Here is a 23,298-nt window from a genome sequence, read left to right as displayed (position 1 = left end):
CAACCATTTAACATGCAAAAGCTATTTGTAGCTTATAGGCTGTAGGACTGTGGGTAGTGTTTTACCAACCCTGACCTATAGCACCCATTCCTAGGGATGGGTAAATATATGAGACTCTGAAATAGCTTATTGCTGAATCTACCCAGGAGATCAATGTGGTGACCGATGTCATAGCCAGATCACCCACAGAGACCCACAGCTAGAAAATATGCAGAGAATAAGAGATCTTGCAATACTCAGTCCTAAATAGATGTCTTCATGACATAACTCCCCTCAAGGCTAAGGGAACCCTGCAGAAGAGAAGGCAGAAAAAGTGAAAGAGCTAGAGGGGATGGAGGACACCAAGGGAACAAGGCCTTCTAATCATAACAGGAGAGACACAGTATGAGCGCATAGAGACTGAGGCAGCATGAACAGGACTTGCATGGGTCTGTACCAGACAGGGTCCTAGAGGTGGAAGAAATAACTATAAGCCTAATTCAGAAGCTATCTCCAGTTGATAACCACTTGTAAATGAAACTTTAGTTTTCCATAGGGGAGTCTTACTGAGGAAACAAACTAGGTCACATGCTCAGAAGTAGATGACAACAGAAAACAAACTCAATGACATCTTTGGAAGTTCTTTGTCTCATGTTATCAAGGCTTTTACTTTTTATTTTCTTTTCCTCCTCTACTTTTTCTCCTACTCTTCCTCCCCCTCCTCTGTCCTCCTAACCTTTTAGGCTGCAAGTCCTTTATGTATTAACATCTAGTTTTGTGTATTTTATGGGACTCCTGAAGGTGCAAACAAATGGGTCTCAATGTCTATATATGTCTTGTGCCTTTTCTTGGGCTCTGTTTCTTATTTTTATCTGTTTTGCCCTATTTTCATGTGTTTGTTTAGCATATGAATTATATTATAATTCCTTAGAATCCTGTTTTTTTTCTAATGAGAGACAGACGGGAGGTGGATCTGGATGCTTGGGGATGTGGGGAGGAACAAAGAGTAGAGGGAAGGGAAACCATAATCAGATTATGTATGTACACACACACACACACACACACACACACACACACACACACACACACACACACACACATTTTAATAAAAGTAAAAAAATAGCTATACAGGTGGGAACAAAGACATTATGCTGGTATTAGTGTAAAGGCCTATCATTGTAGTTAGATGAATAATAGGGCAAGATATGAGATAAGCAATTTACTTGCACCAAAATGTTAGGGACACCTGTGTTCTAAAGATAAATGACAGCCACTTGCTGTATTTAACTCTCTCCTTAACCTTTGTGATTGGGACAAGATATGTAAAGTAACCAACGGTTCAAATCAAATAAACACTGGTGTTCAGATTCCTGGTCATTTAAAAGGGAGCTCACAGCCCTTGAAAGAGAGCAGGAAAGAGAGTTGGGTGACACACTAAGTTGCAGTAAGTGGGTGACATTACTCCATCATCCTGAGTATTTTAGCTACACCAAGGACTACAGCTTCTTTAACACATCCAGTTTCTTTCATTTCACCTTAAAAATAAAGGCAGAACTAGAAAGAATGCATTCCAATTTGGGGAGCAGGGGAAGGAAGATAGTTTTTCAGAGAACAATGGCAGAGTGCTATGGTCTGAGTCTTGTGTTTCCCCAAAATTTGTATGTCCAAATCCTAACTCCTCAGGTGTATGGACACAGGACCCCTGACAGATGGTTGGGTCATAAAAGACCCAGTGCCCTTTAAAAATAGGCTTCCCAGAGTCAACTACTTTTCCATCATGAGAGCACATGGAGAAGAAACCATCCATGAGGAAGTAGGGCTTTACCACACTAAATCATTTGAGGTCTTGACTTAGCCTTCTCAGCCTCCTAAGGAGTGACAAATAAGTAAATACATTTCAGTTGTTTATAATCCATTCAGTGGTGTGTGTGTGTGTGTGTGTGTGTGTGTGTGTGTGTGTGCATGAGCATGCACATATGTATTATAGCATGTGTGGGCGTCAGAGGACACCATGCAGGAGTCCTGTTTTCTACCATGAGTCATGGGCACTAGTCTCAGGTCATCAGGCTTATTAGCAGGCTTATCAGCCCTTACCAAGTGAGCTCCTAGTCTACATAATCTGGTTTAGTAGCTATCGTGGACTAAGACAATGTCAGTAGCTGAAGATTAGTCAAAGGTGAGAAAGAACTTGGACCTCAGTAAAACAACAGACTCCCCAGACCCATGACAGAGCTACTTAATCTATATCTAGGAGCTGCATTTAGACACCTGAACAAGCTCTGGGTGCTTCTAATACACTCTACAGAGTAAAGGCCCTGCTGGAGAAGAAAGGAAAGGGAAGCCCAGGGGTGAGACTTACTTTGCCTCGATCAAAGTTCTGGATGATGGTGAGGTGCAGGTGCTCCTTGCGCTGCCACTCAGTCTGCATGGGGTAGGTCAGGAACTCCCTGAGGGGCCGATCAGACCACTCCAGCAGCTCGTCATACAGCAGGAGGGTGTAGGCAGCCTCTGCACATCAAGGAAGAGGACAGGAAGTTGGTCAGGACTCAAAACCATTTCCTTGCAATTACTAGCTCCCCAAACTCAATACTTATGTCTGAACTTAGTATCAGGAACACAAGCAATGAGACTGTTAATGGTGACTTCTCAGTGACAGAGTCATCAGAGAACTGGGTGGAATCCTTGTGTTTCTATCATTTTCTGTATCTCTCTTCTGTTTTCAGTTGTCCTTGCATCAGCATTCACATGCTTGGGGCATAATTAACCTGTTCAAGAAAGTCAAGTTAGGAAACCCAATCACAAAAAGCACACATGGTATGCACTCACTGATAAGCGGATATTAGCCCAAAAGTTTGGAATACCCAAGATATAATTCTCAAACATGAAGTTCAAGAAGAAGGAAAACCAAAGTGTGGATGCTTCAGACCTTCTTAGAAGGCGGAACAAAATACTCGTAGGAGAAAATATGGAGACAAAGTATGGAACAGAGACTGAAGGAAAGGCCATCCAGAGACTGCCCTACCTGGGGGAATCCATCCCATATACAGTCACCAAACCCAGACAATATTGCAGATACCAAGAAGTGCATGGTTACAGGAGCCTGATATAGTTGTACCCTGAGAGGCTTTGCCAGAGCATGACAAGTACAGAGGCAGATGCTCGTAGCCAACCATTGGATTGAGCATGGGGTCCCCAATGGAGGAGTTAGAGAAAGGACTGAAGGAGCTGCAGGGGTTTGCAACCCCATAAGAAGAACAACAATATTAGTCAACCAGACCCCCCAGAGTTCCCAGGGACAAAACCACCATCCTAAGATTACACAGGGATAGACATATGGCTCCAGCCACATATGTAGCAGAGGATGACCTTGTTGGGCATCGATGGGAGGAGAGGCCCTTGACGCCCCAGTGTAGGGGAATGTCGTGGGAGGGGGTGGATGGGTAGGTGAGGGAGTACCCTCATAGAAGCAGGGAAAGGGGGGATGGGATAGCTGGTTTCTAGAGGGGAAACTGGGAAAGGGGATAACATTTAAAATGTAAATAAAAAAAATCCAATAAAAAAAAATTTTTAAAAAGTCTTGTTATATAGCCAGTTTAAAGATATAGGACAGACATGACATCATTTACAGGGACAATCCATAAGTATGTCTCTTAGAAACCAGGAGACTTTCCAATGAAAGCGAGCTAGCTAACTATTTAACTGACTGACTGACTGACTGACTGACTGACTGACTGACTGACTGACTGGCTGACTGGTTGTGCTGGTCAGTTTTATGTCAGCTTGATACTAGCTCCACTTATTTTGGAAGAGGAAACCCCAACTCAGAAAATGCTCCCATTAGACTGGCGTGTGGGGAAGTCTTTGTGGTTATTTTCTTGATTGATAGTTTAATACCAGAGGGCCCAATTCACTGTGGGCAGTGCTACCCCTGGATGGTGGTCGGGTTAGTATAAATAAGCATACTGAGCAAGCCACAGGATCAAGCCAGTGAGCCACACCTCTCCATGGCTTCTGCTTCAGTTTCAGCCTACTTCAGTTTCTGCCCCAGCTTCCGTTGATGATGGACTATCACATAAGAGAGAAATTCTTTCTTCATCAACTTCCTTTTGGTCATTACAGCAAGAGAAACTAAGGAATTTAATTTTCTTTCCTTGAATGATAAAGGGCTGGGAATTTGAATATGGAGCACAGGAGGGTGATTCAAAATGTAGCCGGGATTTAGAAAGGGGTGAAAAAGGACCCAGTCATTTGTGAATTTAAGAAGCCTCAGTAGCTGCACAGCTTCCAGCCTTCAGAATTGAACCCCAGGAACTCCAACCTCAGCTTCTGAAACACGGAGTGAGATGTATTGTGGTCCAGAAAGATCCAGGTGTGAAAACTGTCCTCAGGGTACTTGCCTGGGTACCTGTTAGCCACCTTCTTGTGGGGATTAAATATGGGCAGTTTTCACTAAGGGTGAAAATGGGTGGAAATGGAAATAGTTGAAATCATAGAGGCTGCCATCCGGAGTCTGCAGTGCAGGAGGCTGAGTGCGCACATTTTGGGGACTGTGCTGTACTTGGAAGAACTGTCTAGCCAACTGTGTTCCCATCTCAGACCAGGTGGGAATATACCAACTGCTCGTACGGTCTGTTCCTTCAAGCCTGAACAATCCTACCATTCCACTTCCCACTTGTGGGGTCCCTTCCCTTGCTCCCCTCCCAGCACTGCAGCGCTTGAAAGTTCCTCAGAGAATAACTGAGCTAGTCTCAGGATTAAGAGAACAGAGGTGGGGTTGGGGATTTAGCTCAGTGGTAGAGTGCTTGCCTAGCAAGCTCAAGGCCCTGGGTTCGGTCCTCAGCTCCAAACAAACAAACAAACAAACAAACAAACAAACAAGCAAACAAAAAAACCAGAGGTGTGTGTGCTCATGAAAGGACGCAAAGGGCCCCGACCCATCAGTTCATAGAAAGAGAGAAGGAAGGAAGGAGGATTAGTGTTTAATAGGAAAGTGTTTCAGTTGGTCACGCTGAGAAAAGTTCTAGGTCAATGGTGATGGCATAAACTGCACACTTATCAATGATTATGACAGAAAAGGACACATGACATAATTCCCAAAATAAGATAAAACATTTCTAACTTCTCTACTACTTTCCCAGGCACGATCATCCTTAGAAGGGCAGGGATGGGTGAGTCTGAGAAAGCCGAGATGCCAGCAGGTGGCCAGAGGAAGCTGAGAAATGACTGCTGGTGTCAGAGAGAAGTGGCAGGACAAATCACAGCTGCTTACAGTCTGCCTTCCCGGGAAGGTGCTGATACACAGCTGAGGGATGAGTGCATGCGGAGGGCACTGTGGGCTGTGCTGGGGAAGGAAAATCATGCACACCTTGCAGGTGTCGCACCCACACGATACCCTACAAAGCTGGCTTTCAATAACATTTTTTTTTCAGTAAGTGTTTCAGCGTGCTGTTCCAGGCTCGCCTTTCTGCTCTTTGGGAACTGATATGGACGGAAGAGGGGTGGATTCCAAGGGACAAAGAGTTGAAAATCCTAAACAAAGTACCACGGCACGGCTGACTCCAGGCCATTCCATTATTTCAACAAGCATACAGAGAGGAAAGCAATATACAAAGAGAAATCGCACAGAAGAATGGAGATGAATTGGGAGCACAAGGCAACCGCACAGAAGGCTGCAGGGAGGTTCAATCATTTAAACAGAAGGGAAAGCTCTCCCTGCAGTCTCACTGTCTTCAAGGACACATACAAAAATGAGGACAGAAGAGAGAAAAAACTGTGAGGATCAATGAGATGACTCGGAGGTAAAGATGCTTGAGGGGCAGACCTGTTGACCTGGGTTTGATTCTTGCAACCTCGGAAAGGTGGAGGAGAGAGTTGATTTCTAGAATGTTCTGGTGACCTCCATACCTGCATAGCGTGCTTGCTCATATAAATACACCATGCACAGGTGCAATAAACAAATAAAGTAAGAGGCTATATGGGAGAAGCACACATTAATTGTGATCTGGGGAACATGGAACTTTGAGTAAATAAAGAAAAAGCACCGTTCTCTGATATCTCAGACAAATCTGGACTTTCTGGAAAAAGCGAAACACAACTGTGCAGATGTGGACTACCTGCCGTTAGCTTCTTTTCTTAATTCTTATTTTTATCAATTTTAAAAGTAAAACAGTCTACTGCACTGCACTGTTCCCTCATGATTCAGGCATCATCGGCACTGAAGGGAAATCTTCGTACCAGGTGTTAAAATTTAATTGAGTAGGGATGTATTTATTTAGGTCTCATATTCCTAGGCTCTCTTGTAGGAGCTGAGAAGACTAAGAAGGAGAAACAAAGAACTCACCCTTAACTGGGAATTACTTGTCTGTCTCCACACATGCACAAAATCATTTGTGTATGTGTATGCATGTATGTTTGTTATATAATAATATGTAAAATATAACTAATAAAAAACAACATGATAAGTGCATTAAAATAGAGAATATGGGGTAGGAAAGATGGCTGGCTTGGTGGTTAAGCTTGTGCTCTTCCAAAGCTGCTCCCTAATTAGGTTCCAACACAAATATAAGGCAGTTCACAATTGCCTGTGACTCCAGCTTCAGAGAATCCAATACCTCTTCTGGCTTCCTCAAACACTCACCCCCTCAACACACACACTCTTTTTTGAAAAGAGAGAGCAAAATCATTTCAGTAAGGGATGGTAGGTATGGAGTTGGTAAGGGAGCGTGAAGGAAAAGAATCCCAGGACAGGAACTACCTCAAGGAGAAAGAATCCATAGACCTCAGTATTCAAGTTGAGGGAGGTTAAAGCGTCCCAGATAGCATGCAGGTCTCCAGACTATAAATAAATGCTACAGAGATAGTGAGACCAGCTAGAGGCCTTAGAGGCATGTTAAAATTCCAGAAACGATATTGAAAGGATTTCTTTATTCACTTAGAGACTTGTGTAAAGGCCACACACAGTTAAAGAATTCCCTGAAAGAACAGTGGGGCAAAGCTCTCAACTTGTCATTCTCAAACTTGTGGAAAGGATTCTGCTTAAGGTGGAGCAAGCACCTTCCGACTCTACTCTCCCAAGGAAGGAAGGAAGGGAGGGAGGGAGGGAGGGAGGGAGGGAGGGAGGGAGGAAGGAAGGGAGGGAGGGAGGGAGGAAAGAAGGGAGGAAGGAAGGGAGGGAGGAAGGGAGGAAGGAAGGAAGGAAGGAAGGAAGGAAGGGAGGAAGGAAGGAAGGGAAGAAGGAAGGGAGGAAGGAAGGAAAGAAGGAAGGAAGGAAGGGAGGAAGGAAGGGAGGAAGGGAGGAAGGGAGGAAGGAAGGGAGGAAGGAAGGGAGGAAGGAAGGAAGGGAGGAAGGAAGGGAGGAAGGGAGGAAGGGAGGAAGGAAGGGAGGAAGGAAGGGAGGAAGGAAGGGAGGAAGGGAGGAAGGAAGGGAGGAAGGAAGGAAGGAAGGGAGGAAGGAAGGGAGGAAGGAAGGAAGGAAGAAAGCACTTCAACAGAATACATGAGGTGCTTAGAAGATCTTGAAAAGTAATTAGTAATAAACAGAGCAACTAGGAAAAGCCACCTCTGAAGATGATCACAATGTGTTTGGTTTTTTAATTTTATTTTCTTCTTTTTATGTCTCCTTTCTCAGACTGTCTGCAAATGGGATCAGACAAACGCAGCTCTCTGAAGACCTTTTCTCCTACAGAGCTGGGAAAGGGCTTGCAGTGACACAGAACTCTTACACTCTCTGGCTTCCTCCTCATCTTCCAACCTGAGCTCCACAGCCAGAACACTAAGAACTGGAACTGGAACGGGGAATCAAAGAGAAAAAGGAGCTCAAGAAAGACTTGTTTATTTTGTACGTGGCTTTGGGGGGACTCCAAGGGGTATGTCTGTAGAACAGGCCATCGCTGACATAAGTAACACAACAGTGCAGACCATAACCAAAGACTGGAGACCCACGTAGGGTGGTACACATGCAGACAACTGGAGTGGAGTGCCGAGGCCTTAAAAATCAGACATTAGAATCACAATCTCTAGATGGTGGCACAGGGCCTGAGGTTTAAACCTAATTGGACTGATTGCCAAAATTAAAAATAACAATTTTGACAGAATGCTGAATCTCGTAACATAATGTTCAAAAGGTCCAGGATGTAATCTAAAATAACTTGGCATTCAAGAAACCACAGAACTAAATAACTCTCCAAGGGAAAAAGCAATTAACAGATGCCAGCCACAAGCTGACTCACAGCTTGGAATCTTAGACTATGAAGCAGCTATTGAAACAATGCTACACGTAGTGAATGTGAAGACTCCTGGACAACTGAAAAGATGAGTTCTTTGTATAGAAACTGAAGCTACGAGAAGAAAACAACACGAAATTTTTAGAATGGAATAGTAACAAAATAAACCTTTCACTGGAAAGACCCAGTTCAAGCCAGCTGAGTGAAGACGACGGAAAGCATCAGGGGGCATGACATAAAGCAAAGCCCTAAACTGTGGACAGAAGTAAATAAAGTTGGGGGAGAAATGACAGAGTCCCAGGACATAGGGGACAATGACCAGAGGCCAAATACTCATTTCATGGCAGTCCTGAAAGAAAGGATTGATATGTAAAATATATTTTGATAAGATAATTCCTAAAACGTTTTCAGGTTTGATTAAGGGAATAGATTTCTAGATCCGAAGAGTTAGGCAAAACCAAACACATTATTTTTTAAGAAAACTACGTCTACGTATGTCATCATTAAACCACTGGAGGACCAAATACAAACTCTCAAAAGCAACCAGAAAACATTGTACAGTCATTAAAAGAGTATATATTCCTCACCACAAGCAATGAGCCAGGAGACATTCACTTAGAATTCCTACATGTCCTTCCTGCAAACATGTCCTTCAGGGATGATGGCATGGTATGTTGGATTCAGGAATGTCCATCAAAGCCCCATGTATTAAAGCTTGGTCCTGGGTTTGAGAGACAGCTCAGGAGTTAAGAGTACTTGTTCTTCCAGTAGACCTGACTCCCGTTCCCAGTACTGAAATCAGGTGGATCACAACCACTTGTAATTCCAGCTTCCAGGGATCTAACACCCTCTTCATTCTTTGGAGGGTTCCTGAATGAGTATGGCTTTCACTTACACATAAACATATGCATAAAAAAAATCTTAAGAGAAGCAGCTTGGTCCTTACGTCAGCATTATGGAGAGATGGCCGGAAACTGGAAGAGGTGGGGCTTGGTGGGATGGTTTATGTTATCAGTGTCACGCATGAAGTGATTATGAGGCTCCTTTTTTTCTTTCTCTTGTGTCATAGCCACACCACGAGCAGCTATGCTTGGCCATGTACCCTCCCCGCCATTATAAGCTACTTTGCTACAAGTCCAGAAGCAACAGAGCCAACTGACAATGGACCCAAACCTACAAATCCCTGAACCAAGACAAACCTTTCTTCTTCCTGAGTTGATTAACATAGATGCTATGTTTCAATAGCAGAAAGCTGACTAGCACAAAGGGCACTAAAGATATCCTTACACGGAGAGGACTTCACAATCTGATCTCTTAAAAGCAGCACGATGCTTCAGGCTAAATAAAAATGCAGGGTCACCGAGAACTTCACGGGTGGAGAGTCATCAAAGCCGGTATCTTAGTAAACGTAGTAAATACTCTTTTTACAAACTCTTGAAAATCTGTAGGACCATGAAAAGCAAAGATGAATGGCAGTACTTGAAGGACTTTCTAGTGAGGATAGATACTGCCAAGGGCAATCTTAGAAAAACCATGCAAAGATAGAGGAGAAAATATACCCCTAAGAAGCAAACATATAATTAAAATGCATTTCAGTTTGAGAAGAGAAGTACCCGAGTCATCATCCCTGATTGTGAAAGGAGGAGGAGCTACCATAGCCAACGCATCAGTAGCCGGCTCACTCCCCCCGCCTGAGCCCCATTAGTACCTGTGAAGTTCTGCGCCTTGAGATGCAGATCATAGAGTTTGTGGATGTAGCGGATGTACATCTCCTCCTTGTTCAGCTCCGTCTTATAGAAGTTCTGTGAAAAAGAGCACAGACCCGGGTGTGTCCTCAGCATCCAGCATTACCCATGTGTCCTTTTAACTTGTTAACTTCCACGCCTTCGAAGTCAAGGGAACAGATGCATTTTTCCTCCTAAGTATGTATCAGTTTGAATAATATAATGAGACTAAATGACAGATTTTCAACCTGACACTGTGTTAAACATCTGGCAACCGGTGCACAAGCTGGACACTCTTGGGTCATCATCAATGATTCAAATTTCTTCTTTCGTTCTCTTTTATGTTTATTTTCTTTTTCTTCTTAGACAGGGTTTTGTATGTAGCCCATACTGGCCTTGAACTCACAGCCTGATCCCACTGCCTCAGGTTCCCCGAGCTGGAATTACCACTGTGCCCAGTTGTTTTCTTGTTAGTTTCCATCATTGTTCTCAGTGTAGCTGTCAACGGGGCAATATTAACTAAAGTATTAAAAATATGTAACAAATTATCTATAATTCAATATGCTGATTGGCAGCAAGAACATTTTCTTTAATTTTATGTATACCTTTATTCTAAAGAAAGAACTCTCTAGGACATAAAGGAAGGATGTGTAAAAAAGTTATGGAGGTTTTCTTGCAAGGTGTGTCTGCACATGCCTTTAGTTCCAGTAGAAGGCAGGGGCAGGCAAATCTCTGAGTCTAAAGCCAGCCTGGTCTATAAAATGAGCCCTGGTCAGCCAGGGCTAAACAAAGAGACCCTGTTTCAAAAACAAATAAACAAACAAACCAAAAATCATTTTTCTTTCCTATGGGTTTCTGTTTTGTTTTGTTTTGTTTTGTTTTGTTTTGTTTGTCTTTTGAGACACAGTCTTAGTATGCAGTCCTGGCTGGCAGACTTGGAATTCATTATATACACCAGGCTGGCCTCAAACTCCCACAGATCCCCCTGCTTCTGCCTCCCCTGTGCTGGGAGTAAAGCATGTCTGGCAGCTGTACTAAGTTTTAATGTTTCTTGCTTATGTTTAAAACATAAAACAGAAAATTTTATGTCAGCTTATTATTATGGAATGTGCTTACTGAAAATATTAAATAACTTTTTTTTTTTACAAATCTGAATTTTACTAAAATTCTCTACAATATTTTACCAAGCTTTATAAAAATCCAGTGATTACTACCTGGATATATCAGTGGCAGGTACATTATGAAATGCCTGCTTCAGACACATGGGCTGATGACTTATTGTTGTTGGGTCTGATGCTACTTAGGATATAAAGGACACTGGCTAGTGCTGGGGGGCAGGAAAAACTATGTACTTGAAAGAGTGATGGGTTTTTGAAACAGAAAATGCCAGGAATCCTATAGGTTTCTATAGCTGATGAACCAGTCTGGAACCTAATGATCATGGTCTGCCCATTATCTGACTGGTGTTCATTCCTGAACCCAAGGACCCTTTCACTGACTGTGGGCACTGACGCTGACTTGAATGCATTATTATTTCTAACCCATAGCACCAGCTCTCTCCTTGCCTTTCATTTCCTGTAGATCCTGGCAGTCTTTAAAAAGCCAAGTAAACAATGCTACTCAAACCCTCCCTCATTATCACCAAAATCATTTTAATTAGCAAGAACTGTACCATAAACACAATCTAACAGCCCCACAGCAGGTCTTACATTATTAAAGGATGATTTGTTCTAATAGCTTTCTATTAAGAAGCTGCATTCTTTCAGAACAAAAATAAGCGATCACTCTGTAAATGAATATTCCTCCTTAAGAAAAAAAAAAACCCAAAACCAAAACCCAACATCTCCCCAGCTGGCAGATGACAATCTCTCACATATGTCTGCTAAAAACTGTAACACAGAGAACAAAACAGTAATTATAATTCCTCCTGTTAGTCATGTCAAATAGTGTGCACTGTCACCATCTGCGAGTTAAGCTCAGACTGCACACCAGCAGTCAGAGGCCCCCTGCACAGGATTTGCTGCTGACCTCACAGGAAGGTGGTGACGGGAACCATATTGCCACTAGCGAACATGCAAAACTTTCCATTTGGAGTAGGAGCTGAAGAGACTGGTTTCAAAGTGATAAAGTTGGGATTTTTAATAAGGATCCTTGGGCTGGTTTGCAAGCGGAGCAGCTTTCAAAATGCTCACCACCTTCTTGGCTCTTTGTCATACTCCAAAGCTACTGGTGTCAGCCTCAAGCAATTACAACAGGGTCACTGATTTATGAGGTTTCCTTCGTATTCCTTGTAGAAAGCAAGAAGGAACAGGGGGCAAAGGAGGAATTCTTTTACCAAGAGTCTTCTGCTGGACTATGAGGAGATGAGACGAGGGGCTGAAGTAATGTGTTCATCTCCAAAGAGAAGGTACTTGGGAAAGAAGGTGGAGACGACAGGGTTCTTTAGGAAACAGGCAAAGGTTTTGCTTTGAGGTTGTTTATGAGTCTTTGTGCCTGGGCTGAGGATTCAAACTGAAGCGTATAGAGCACATGGCATACAATTGAGGATGTGGAAAGGGCTGAGGTTCCTGATTGAGATGGTAGATAGACCAAAAACATTGAGAAGATGGAAGGCTGGACAGAGGGAAGGAGGGAAGGACTGTGCCAAGCAGAGAAAGGACTGCTAGAGGAGAGCTAATGGCTAGCACAGTGGGTGGGCTGGTGGTCAGCCCACTGTTGCTTCTAAGCAAGAAAATTATGTAAGTACATCAGTGCGAATAAGATGCACCCTCACGGGGCACGCTTAGGTCTCGATATTTTTAGGGGCTGGTAATCAAGGTAGAGGTGTAACAATTCATTAAAAATGAGAAGAAGTGGGTGTGGTAAGGAAAGACAGTGTCATGAGCTCAGAAGTTGAAAAGCAGTACAGTGAAAAATTAGGGCAATGGAAAAACAGTTGCGTGAAAGTTCAGACATTTGAAAAGGGACAGGGGGGAGCAAGCAAAGGAAAACACTGATGGGCTGAATGCAGGGCAGAACCAAAGTTCAAGGTGCAGGCAAAGTACAGCTGCGAAGGTTTCAGTATAGGGCAAGAATGCCAACGACAGTACAAGTGTTTACAACAGACAAGGGAGTTTCATGTATTCTCAGAAATACAAGAAAAAGAAGCCAGGACATTCACAGGTTCAGAACTGGAAGAGGTCATTCTTCAATTCCAAATGAGATGAAGGAAAGTTAGTAAAAGCATTAATTCACCACACAGCAAAATAAAAAAGAATTAATGTCCAGTGTGGGATTATTCTTTTGTGATGAAATTCCATTCTATATAATAAAAGGGGGTGATACATTTTATAAATTTTGGTTGGTCCAGAGTAATTGTGATTTAGACTGCTGTCCACACATCTATATTTATGCATTGTAATGCAAGTCTTTGCAACAGTCCTATTATGAATTCAATCTGCAGAGAATAGTGAGTGAAACAAACATATTAAGCAGAAAAAATTCACAAGTCAGAAAATAAGAGTTCAGTAATTGTTATTAAAATATGAAGTAATGAAATAATTGTGAGAAAGACTAAGAAGATAGGCAGAGAGGGGCAGTCGACAGAGAGAGGGGCCTCAATTCAGACATTGTGCTTCTCCTAGAATAGCATCTAGACTGAGTGGAGTAAGAAATTCAACAGGGAAAGACAGCAGCCCTCAGCCCTGTGATGCCGCTGAGGTCTGCCCGCTGCTACCAACCCAGCACACGGCAGGAGCACTCTGCAATGTTCTGAGCTGAAGATTTTCTGGGCTTCATTCAACCTATAGCTTATTATCTTTCTTTTAAGAACATTTTATTAGTATTATTATTTTACATTTTTGTAGGAAATAACATGGAAAAAGGCACGTTAAAGAGATTAGAACCAAACAAAAGTTAGTACTTCAGTGAAGAGCAGCGGAGGTTAGAAAGAAGAGGGAAACGGAGTCAGGTACTAACCAGCAGGCTCACTGTGCAGCCAATCTTCTTGCCATCCACTTCTCCTATTTTCATGCAGTCCCTAGAAACAGAAAGCAAGGGTCACACTGGGAATGTCCTTTCATGGGGAGAACATAGCTGTTCTTTGGTGTCTGGTGTGGGGGTGGGTGAGGTGTCCGCAGAGATTAGAGATGACTGCGTGGGTTCATGGAAAGGGGACTGGGCTGAAGATCTCCGATGGGACTGGAGGCAGAGACTGACTCCCAGCTACAGTAGGAGTTTGCATGGCAAGCAGGATGCTCTCAATGGACAGGGACTCAGGGAGCAGGGGAGAGAGGGTCCTATCCCTCCCACATCAGAGGTGCAAGATGTGGGGGACAATGGACAGAGAAGAGTCCTGTCTTAAAATAAAAGAGAATCACCATGCATAGAATTGGGACAGCCTGCTCTAAAGGCAAGTAAACGAAAATGAAAATAAATTGTCTTCCTTTAAAGGTGCAGCACACTGGTACCTAGATCTTCACTCTAAAGTATTTGGACCACCAGCAATTTTTGAGTGGGTGAGTCTAAATACCCAGGGATTTTTCTTTTCTTTCCCTTCTTTCTGTTTTTGAGAACTGTCAAGGACTCTGAGAACTCTTTCGACTGGAGACTTTGAAAGAATTATCAAAAACAGAAAATAAACAAACAAGGAAGCAAACACTAAAGCCACATGCAAAATTCTGAACAAGTTGGTCTGAAGTTCAGGTGCTGATTAGCATTCTTTGAATGATTAATTTAAGTGGAATGCTAATTACAGTTCAGCTATTTGAGCTTTTAACTGGACCAGAGCTCCCTATCTGGAATCTTGGGAGGCAGCTCACCTGTAGTCTAACAACCTCTCCATCAGCCGAGTGACAGTGGCAATTAATGAAACGCCACTTTCCCTCCATGTTTCCCGCTCAATTTTCTTTAGTAGACTGGAAAAGAAAGAACCCAGGGCATTTTCAACATTTATTTTTATCAGTCGCCATGACAACCATTTTACTTTCATCAGTACCTTAAATGCCTTAGCAACCACTGCAACATCTCACAAGTAGGACAATTTGCAAACAATGTCTTACCTAGGGTAGGGACCAAATAGTGGAATTCTAATCCAGGAAGCATTGACAAAGCAAATCGATTTTCAGATTATCCAAGTCATAAAATAATGAACTCATGCACATAATCATGCTTTCAAACACACACAAGCACCTCACAGCTCAAAGACATTTTCCCCCTAGCTCTCGTCCTAGCTGACGGAGACTGGGTGCCTTGCCACATTAAATAACAGCGTGGAAAAGAAACACAGGAGTCCCTCCAAGTTTACTTCCAAGTAAAGAGCTTGCTTTAGTCCCATAAACATGTTTTCCTACCTCTCACTGGAACGCATCTTCACCCAAGAGATTTTGCTGCAATGCCACTGCTACGGGAAAATCCTTGTACAGACGGGATGACGTTTGCGTTCTCCCCTTCACTTAACATTTGCCCACTCAATACATATTGTACTATCTGTGAGCTCACTCAACGCTTTCATTCACTCTGTCATTAATCAGACGATTTTCTAAGTGGTTGTTACAGCAGATTGATGACGAGTGCCCGGGGCCACATCTCTCCTCCTACATTTCTCCTAATCCTAAACACCTTGGAGCACAGGCACTATGTCAACAGAAAACATAACAGTCATCACAATGAGAACCTGATTTGCTTTCATTCCCTCTGCAAATTAACACTGTACTTGGGAAAGGCTTCCTGACTGAACTTCCCCCAAAGATACAGGAACGAAAGTGTGGTGGTGTCACTTACTTCCTTAGCCCTCTTACTTCAGTGATTGATTATCCTTAGCCCTCTTACTTCAGCGATTATCCTTTCTGTTCAAAATCTTTTTCCTTTTGCATCTTGATTAAAAAGGGAGGGAGGAAACAATGTGTTCGTATGTGTGTGTGTGTCTGTGTGTGTGTCTGTGTGTATGTGTATGTGTGTATGTATGTGTGTGTATGTGTGTGTATGTGTGTGTATATGTATGTGTGTGTATGTGTATATGTATGTGTGTGTGTATGTGTGTCTGTGTGTATGTGTATGTGTGTATGTATGTGTGTGTATGTGTGTGTATGTGTGTATGTATGTGTGTGTATGTGTGTATATGTGTGTATGTATGTGTGTGCATGTGTGTGTATGTGTGTCTGTGTATGTGTGTATGTATGTGTGTGTATGTGTGTGTATGTGTGTATGTATGTGTGTGTATGTGTGTGTATGTGTGTATATGTGTGTATGTATGTGTGTGCATGTGTGTGTATGTGTGTCTGTGTATGTGTGTGTATGTGTGTGTATGTGTGTGTATGTGTGTCTGTGTATGTGTGTATGTATGTGTGTGTATGTGTGTGTATGTGTGTATGTATGTATGTGTGTGTATGTGTGTATATGTATGTGTGTGTATGTGTGTGTATGTGTATATGTATGTGTGTATGTATGTGTGTATGTATGTGTGTGTATGTGTGTCTGTGTATGTGTGTATGTATGTGTGTGTATGTGTGTGTATGTGTGTGTATGTGTGTCTGTGTATGTGTGTATGTATGTGTGTGTATGTGTGTGTATGTGTGTGTATGTGTGTATGTATATATGTGTGTGTATGTGTGTATATGTATGTGTGTGTATGTGTGTGTGTATGTGTATATGTATGTGTGTATGTATGTGTGTGTATGTGTATGTGTGTGTATGCATGTGTGTGTATGTTTGTGTGTGATAAATATAATGTAAATATGTCAAATCTGTACTTAAGTGAAAAAGAAACAGTAAAAAGAAAACTGCCTTGGCAAAGGTTTACTTTGTCTGTGGCTATATTTTTTTTCCAATTTCTTTTCATTTTCACCACTTTTTCTTGCTATTGCCATCCCAGTACCCAGTGTTCTGTCTGTTCTCCATGTCTCTTGTCTGTCACATTGAATGTTTTCTTGACTGATTTTAAGCGCTCATCTAGCTTGAATGTGGGTTGGTCAGAGAGAGATGACTTATGGGAGGTATGGGGCTTGCCCTGACTGATCCTCTAGGAACAGCCATCTTACTTTGTCTAAATGTGTTTTAACTTAAAACCCCTGAACAGCGCCTGTTTAGAGTATGAGTGGCAAACTGTTACTGAACCAAGTTCTCGCTTCCTGCCAAATCATGCAGGATGTGACAGAAACTTCTCCAAGTGACAGCCCACACCCCACATACGCAGAGGCTAAAACCAAGTAACTCAAGTTAAGTAATAATTCTAAAAATAGACAGAGGCTTCATTTATGACTTTCATTAATTCACAGCTTCCTGATGTAGTCAAAAATCAGAGCTGCATCGTCCTCTCAAGAAAGGCAGAGCTGTGCATACCCTGCTCTCCTTGGCGACTCCAGACCAAATGTTAGAACCAGGTCTAGACCCATGCACATCTGCATCCTTGGCCAGGTTTATTCCTTCCTTTGGGGATCCTCCCACTTTACACTTCACCTGACACAACCTGAGGTAGCTATCAGCTCAGAGAAATAGTCTTTCGAGATATCTTGGGTGAAACTGGATGTTTTCTCCTTGTCTGTACCTGTGTTCTAGTGTTGGTATGGAGTATTCAGAGACCTCATCTCATCAAGTCAGAGACAGTTTCTCACAAGTTTTATCTGGATTTTCCAATGGTATTCTTCCATCAGATGGACAGCAGGACAGACACTACAGTCTAGCTCAGCGGCCTTGCTTACCATGAAGGAAATGGGGCTGGACAGAGGTGCTTTAATTTTCAATCTGTCTTTCTGTATCATGCCAGGATAATGCTGAGAACACAGTCTGGCATTCGCACTCTCCCTCAACAACCCAAGCAGCAGATTTGGATACTTGAGACGTGATGTTATAGAACTAGTCTCCCGAATCCAAGCAGCAATGAAACAGGTGATCCTTGGTTAAGGACGCTGGAATAATTTGGTGTTGTGGAGGATTGGCCAGAGTGAAGGGAGAACTGAGATGGATGTCACTTCCTTTATGAAGCTAATTAGGTGCCTCAGGGCAGTGGACAGCTCTGCTGTGTCTCCCCAGGCTAGAAGCTCTGTGGCATCCGAGCTCAACCCAAGCCTGCCTGGAAAGTCAGCACAAAAGCCAGATCATAAGTTAGGAGGACCCAGTAGCGCAGCGCACAGCTCTGATGCCCGACTCTGGGTATCTCAGTGTGGTCTATCAGCCACAGTTCCTGTGTTTTCAAAAATGGGACATCCCGTTGATGTAAAAAGCAGAGATAACGTGCACAAATGAAGATGTCATTGGGAGTTGGTAAAAGTGAGAGGGATTCTTGGCAAGCACGCTACACAGAAACTGAAAGTCTTAGTCTAAGGGCTGACTTGCCAAGTACAACACTTACAAGCAATGAGAGTCCCAGGCTTCCATCTTCTCTACTGATTTTATGAGGTTTTAGACATGAATTTCAGAGTAAATGAGAATCTGCACTATAACAGCGTGCCTTCCTAATTCCTAACATGTGCGACAACTCATTCTGATTACACTAACTCCTGACTGTTAGCCACACACCCCAAATAAAAGGACTTTTTTGCTTCCTTGAAATCCACTTAAATTTTCACTTACTTTTCTGAGACCAGGTAGTAATGCTACTTAACTGTCACTTTAAAACTGCTTTATTCCTGATATGCTGACTATAAAAGCATTAAAGAAAAATATTTAATATTTTAAAATTTTATTTTATTGTTGTGATTTATTTATGTATCATTTATTTATTTAACTAGTAATATGTTAAAAATCAACAAAAGAATAAAAACTTCCATTGAATGAATTGGGTCCCTCAAAATAAAATAATTTTAGAGGCTTATTATTTTAATTATTACTTTGATTCTAAAGTCAAAGTACATCTTATATTCCACAGTCATATTTATATAAAAAGCGATCCAGATTTCAAATTATGAGCCCCTTACTAAAGTGGATAAGAGGCATTAAAGAAACAGAGCATGCATTTATTAATCTTATGAATTAATTATAAATAATTAATCACAAATCTCAAGGGGTTCATTCCACTGAATGCTTTTGTATTTTGGCTCTTTGTTCTAACCGAGGACTAGAAATTGAAATGAAAGCATTTTTCAAAGGCAATTTATTATGTTGGATGAGGTTTTAATCTGAATTCCTGCTGTACTCCAGCTGTCCTGAAAGACAGACACTTTGTACATAAGAATGAACAAGGGCTTGCGAATTATTAGCAAAAGTTTTGGCTGAATTACAGTATCAAAGGAAAGTGGTACTCGGGGTTCACAATATAATTTATCACTCAATGCTACCACAAGAAATCTCTAAAGCCTTTCTTTTTCCTTCCTATATAGTTTTCCTGAAAGCTTCAAGAACGATTAGCTATGTCTCTTTATTTTAATCTTAGATTAGGACAGGTTGCCTATGTTACAAACAGAGCTCACTCTGAACAGAGCAAGCTAAAGACTACCCAACCTATCAGTCAAACCTTTCAGTTTTAAGATAGCACTCTTAAAACCTATGTATCCATATTTCCACAGTTGCTAATTAATGAACTTAAAATGAACTTGAACCTTGAAACCTAAGTGGTTTTCAGTACCACTTAGATGATGGTTGGGCATTAATACAAACACAGGTGTATTTTCAAAGAGAGAAATGTGTTAGCTTTGCACTCTTGAAAGAAATTAGAACATTTCCCAAGCTTAGTATGCTAATTTTCTCGTTAAAAAAATACCTTATAAACATACTAGGTCCAATCTTACTAGGTAAGATCCATAAGATCATAAAGAAAACACAGGCCAGGTGGGACGTCCCGAAGCGCTGAGACATCATCATGTCTCAACGCCAGCTGTTCTGACAGTTAGTCGATACTTGACACAAGCAATGCCTCCTGCGACCGTGATCATATTCGAACAGCAGGGACAATCTAAAAGTCCCTTCATAAAACTCCTTTCTTTTTCCTTTATTCTCCTTGCAAATCCCAAACACCAAACTTACTAGAAATGACTTGCTTTGGTGCCATTCTAATAAGAAGCACTTGGGAAGCATTTAACAGTCCCGAGCAAAAACATGGACAGTGTGTAAGGATTGAAGCCACTGCTGAGTGTCAGGCACAAAGTAAGTTAATTTTCAGACAGCAAATCAGCCAGAGTCATACTTTGGAAAACACCATATACGAATGTTATAATCACACACTTTTCTTCCTCTCCCACTCATGACTCTCTTTAAAATCACTATAACAATGGACTTATTTTCCCTTGAAATTACCAAGCATGGAAATGAGTGAGCTCTGTTACGGAACATAGGCAACCTGTCCTAATCTGAGATTTCAAAAAAGGAGACATAGCTAATCATCAACATAATAAGATCCACTTGCTAGAGTTAAGCAATTATCCTTTATTTCACACTCCACAAAGACAAAGCTCTCCTGTGAGACTCAAGCTGTCTCTGCAGCTCTCATTTACCATGGTGCAGAATGGCTCAGGACTGACACCAGATGTCCTGGATAGAACCAACCGGAGAGAAACATGCTACTCACATACTGTTGAAGAGCTCACGGTATGTTTCATCACCTTTGCCCTCTGACATCAGGCTATCCAATTTGTCAATTAGCTTGGCTTCCACCTGAAACACACCCAAAAATTACTCTCCTTCCTCTCACATCACATGTAAGTTTTTTTTTTTTTTTTTTAGGCAAATTGGTATGCGTTTCTTTATGCCAGGGGAAAGCTGTGGAATACTTTGTCAAAGTGACATTGTCAGCCATGGTTAATAGCAAGCCTCCCTTTGGAATTCCAGGGGACTAATTTAGATGCAGTCAACATGACTTCATACTCCTGGCTGGCTAGCTTTTTCTGCTGCCAAGGACAGCATCTATCTATCTGGGATCCCAGCATAAATGCTAGCAGCCTGATTTAAACGTTCCGGTTCTTTTTTTAGGGACCATACAAACTGGCAAGTCCCATTTCTTTCTCCTTTACATCACTATATCTGAGAACATCAGTGAAGTAGCATTCCCAAACACATTAACTCCAATCTCAAATGTGCTTTAATCTGTTTCCTTTCCTAAAACAGTTCGAGGTGGCACTAAATCTTTGCTGAAGTTGAGAATTCATCCTACCCATGTACAGATGGTAGACCCACAGAAATATTTGAAGTCAGCAGTAAGCAGCAGGACAGTGAAAGGACATATTTCCTGAAAACTGTAGTCAAAACATTTGTATTTTCAAGGATGTAAATTCTTTATAACTTGAATATCAGGAAGGGAAATTGTTTTTCCCTGTCTCTAAAGGAGGCGAGAGAAAATGACAACCTTTAGCCAGTGTTAAAGCAATTTGGGCTTGAGATGAATATTCGACTTTGTCAAAGGACAGAGCCCAATTATTTCTTTAAAGCAAATGTCAATCAAGAGATAAAGATAAGATGGAAGGAAAGTGGGCTCCCCCACCAAGCACAGTTTGTTCATGGCTTTCCCCTCAGCCATTAGCTTTCTTAAAAATAAATGTATATACGGATGCAAGTGAAATGCCCACACTTTTGGCAATAGGAAAGGTCTATGCATGCAATCAAATTGCTTGTACAGATGACAAGCACTTTTCTGAGGTTTGAAGATGGCCTCATGTGGAGAGGTGTGAAGGAGGGCCACATCCTGTGGGTAAGCAGGTTTGGGAAGTCACTATGTGAGCGCATGTTTTTCCTACTTCCCCCAACAGACATGGACCAGCAAAAGTGGCTGATTCATTACAGATCTGATTTTGCAATAAGGGTGTCTGTCTTCCTCAAACTGGAGCACACTATTAGGACCTAAGTCAGCGAGAAATGATAGATTCATCCCCTTGGAATTTCCTTTGTGAGATTTTCCACTGCTTTCCCCTTCAAATTAATTTTCATTGCTCCAAGCTAAGAGCAATAAAACAAACTGTGAATCAAATGCTCAGTGCTAAGTCATTCACCAAACACAATGTGCAGACCACTGAGAACGCAATGGCTTAAAGAGTCATTAGCCTTCCAGTTCCTCTCAGTCCCGTCCAGCTGGGAGCGAACAGCCCTCTGTAAATTCTTAAATACAGACCTGGAATGTCAAAGATAGTTTTTTTTTAAGCTGAAAGGAATAAAATGGGCTTCCAGGGTTTTCCAGGAAGCCCAGGGCAAGAAGACAGAGGGATGCATCCAAGTCTGTAGGACAGGGAGAGCAGGTTCAACTGGTTCTGGGTCCACTGAACCAGCATTCATTGCTGCACCTGGAGTTGAGTGGGGAAGTCATGGAGACAGCAGATGGGGAAGTGACGCTGCCTGTCAGTCCTGAGGAGCAATGCTGCCTACCTGCTTAAAGTTGCCACTTCTCCTTTGCTCCCAATCCATCATATCGTGAAAAATAGGAATCATGACGTTCCGGAGATCTGGCTGGGGTATCAAGGTCACTTCCAGAAAGGGCCCAATCAGGGCCGGGATGAAATGAAGTTTGTGTTCTCCTAAATTAAGCAAAATATTCAAGTTTCAGTATATTATGCCTCCATAAGATTTCAAAAAGATTACTATTATAAAATTTAGTTAGAACTAGTATCATAAAATATTCAACCACAGTTATCTCCCCAGGTAAGAAAAGAACCCATAGCAGACAATTAAAATGGCAGAAATAGAAATATTACATAACTGTACATTCTTGTAAAAAAAATTGGATGCAGTTAATATAAAAGATGCTGGAAAGATGGTTCAGAAGTTCATATCACCCAGAAGCCACATGGTGGCTCCTATCCTCCTGTATCAGCAGTCCCAAAGGATCTGATGCCTTCTTCTGGCCTTTGTGGGCATGAGGTACATAGAAATACAAGTAGGCAACACCCCTCCTTACAAAATATATAGAAAAAATACTAAGCTAAAAGATATCCCTAAGGTAATCACAGCTGTTATCTCTGGGTGGTAAAACTGCAAATTATTTTTATGTCAGAAAAACTGGCTTCTGTTTGTATTTTAACAAAAAAAAATACATAACACATGGCCTAAACAAAAGTCTAAATGCTACGTCCTCAAAGTCTTCAACTGTTTTCCAGAAGAATTAAAACACAACAATATTGAACTCCAACTGGCATGTAAGCAAATGCTGAGAGATATGGTAGCCAGGATTCAGAGTAATGGAGGGCAGGTAGAAGCGGGGACACAGGTGACTTTAAATATGGAGACCTAGAGTCATTTAGTCTATGTCAAATATCATATTAACATAGAAGTTTCTATGTTAATAGGAAGAAAACTACATGTCCAGAATGATACATTCTTTTTCAATATTATGGCTAAAAGCCTATGACACCAAAGAACCAATATGGAAGCCTAAGGACAAGCTCAGAGGTTGGGCTGAGGGTAGCTGGCTTCATGGAAGACAGCAATGTCCTCCTTAGGTACAATCATGCAAACGTTTTCTGATTTGTTCTATTGCAAGG

General features: G+C 41.9%; 1 protein-coding gene across 6 annotated transcripts in view; it reads right to left on the bottom strand.

Annotated features, from left to right (window-relative positions):
* Nucleotides 1-23,298, bottom strand: part of Dock4 (dedicator of cytokinesis 4) — a 389,723-nt gene that overhangs the window by 38,210 nt on the left and 328,215 nt on the right. For 4 of the 6 annotated variants that reach the window (XM_039078128.2, XM_039078129.2, NM_001427091.1 and 1 more), the window contains exons 31-37: nt 22,187-22,335; nt 20,403-20,488; nt 14,965-14,991; nt 14,725-14,820; nt 13,883-13,943; nt 9,910-10,003; nt 2,339-2,487 (exon numbers count right to left, since the gene is read on the bottom strand). In XM_039078128.2, coding sequence (XP_038934056.1) covers nt 2,339-2,487; nt 9,910-10,003; nt 13,883-13,943; nt 14,725-14,820; nt 14,965-14,991; nt 20,403-20,488; nt 22,187-22,335 — 662 coding nt within the window. Of the gene's footprint in view, nt 1-2,338; nt 2,488-2,703; nt 9,644-9,909; nt 10,004-13,882; nt 13,944-14,724; nt 14,821-14,964; nt 14,992-20,402; nt 20,489-22,186; nt 22,336-23,298 lie in introns of those variants that run through there. The other 2 variants (XM_039078130.2, XM_039078126.2) reach the window with 2 other exon arrangements.

This window comes from Rattus norvegicus, chromosome 6 (assembly GCF_036323735.1).
Source record: "Rattus norvegicus strain BN/NHsdMcwi chromosome 6, GRCr8, whole genome shotgun sequence".
NCBI lineage: Eukaryota > Metazoa > Chordata > Mammalia > Rodentia > Muridae > Rattus > Rattus norvegicus.
The sequence above is the reverse complement of the archived record's forward strand: the minus strand, read 5'-3'. Positions and strand labels throughout refer to the sequence as shown.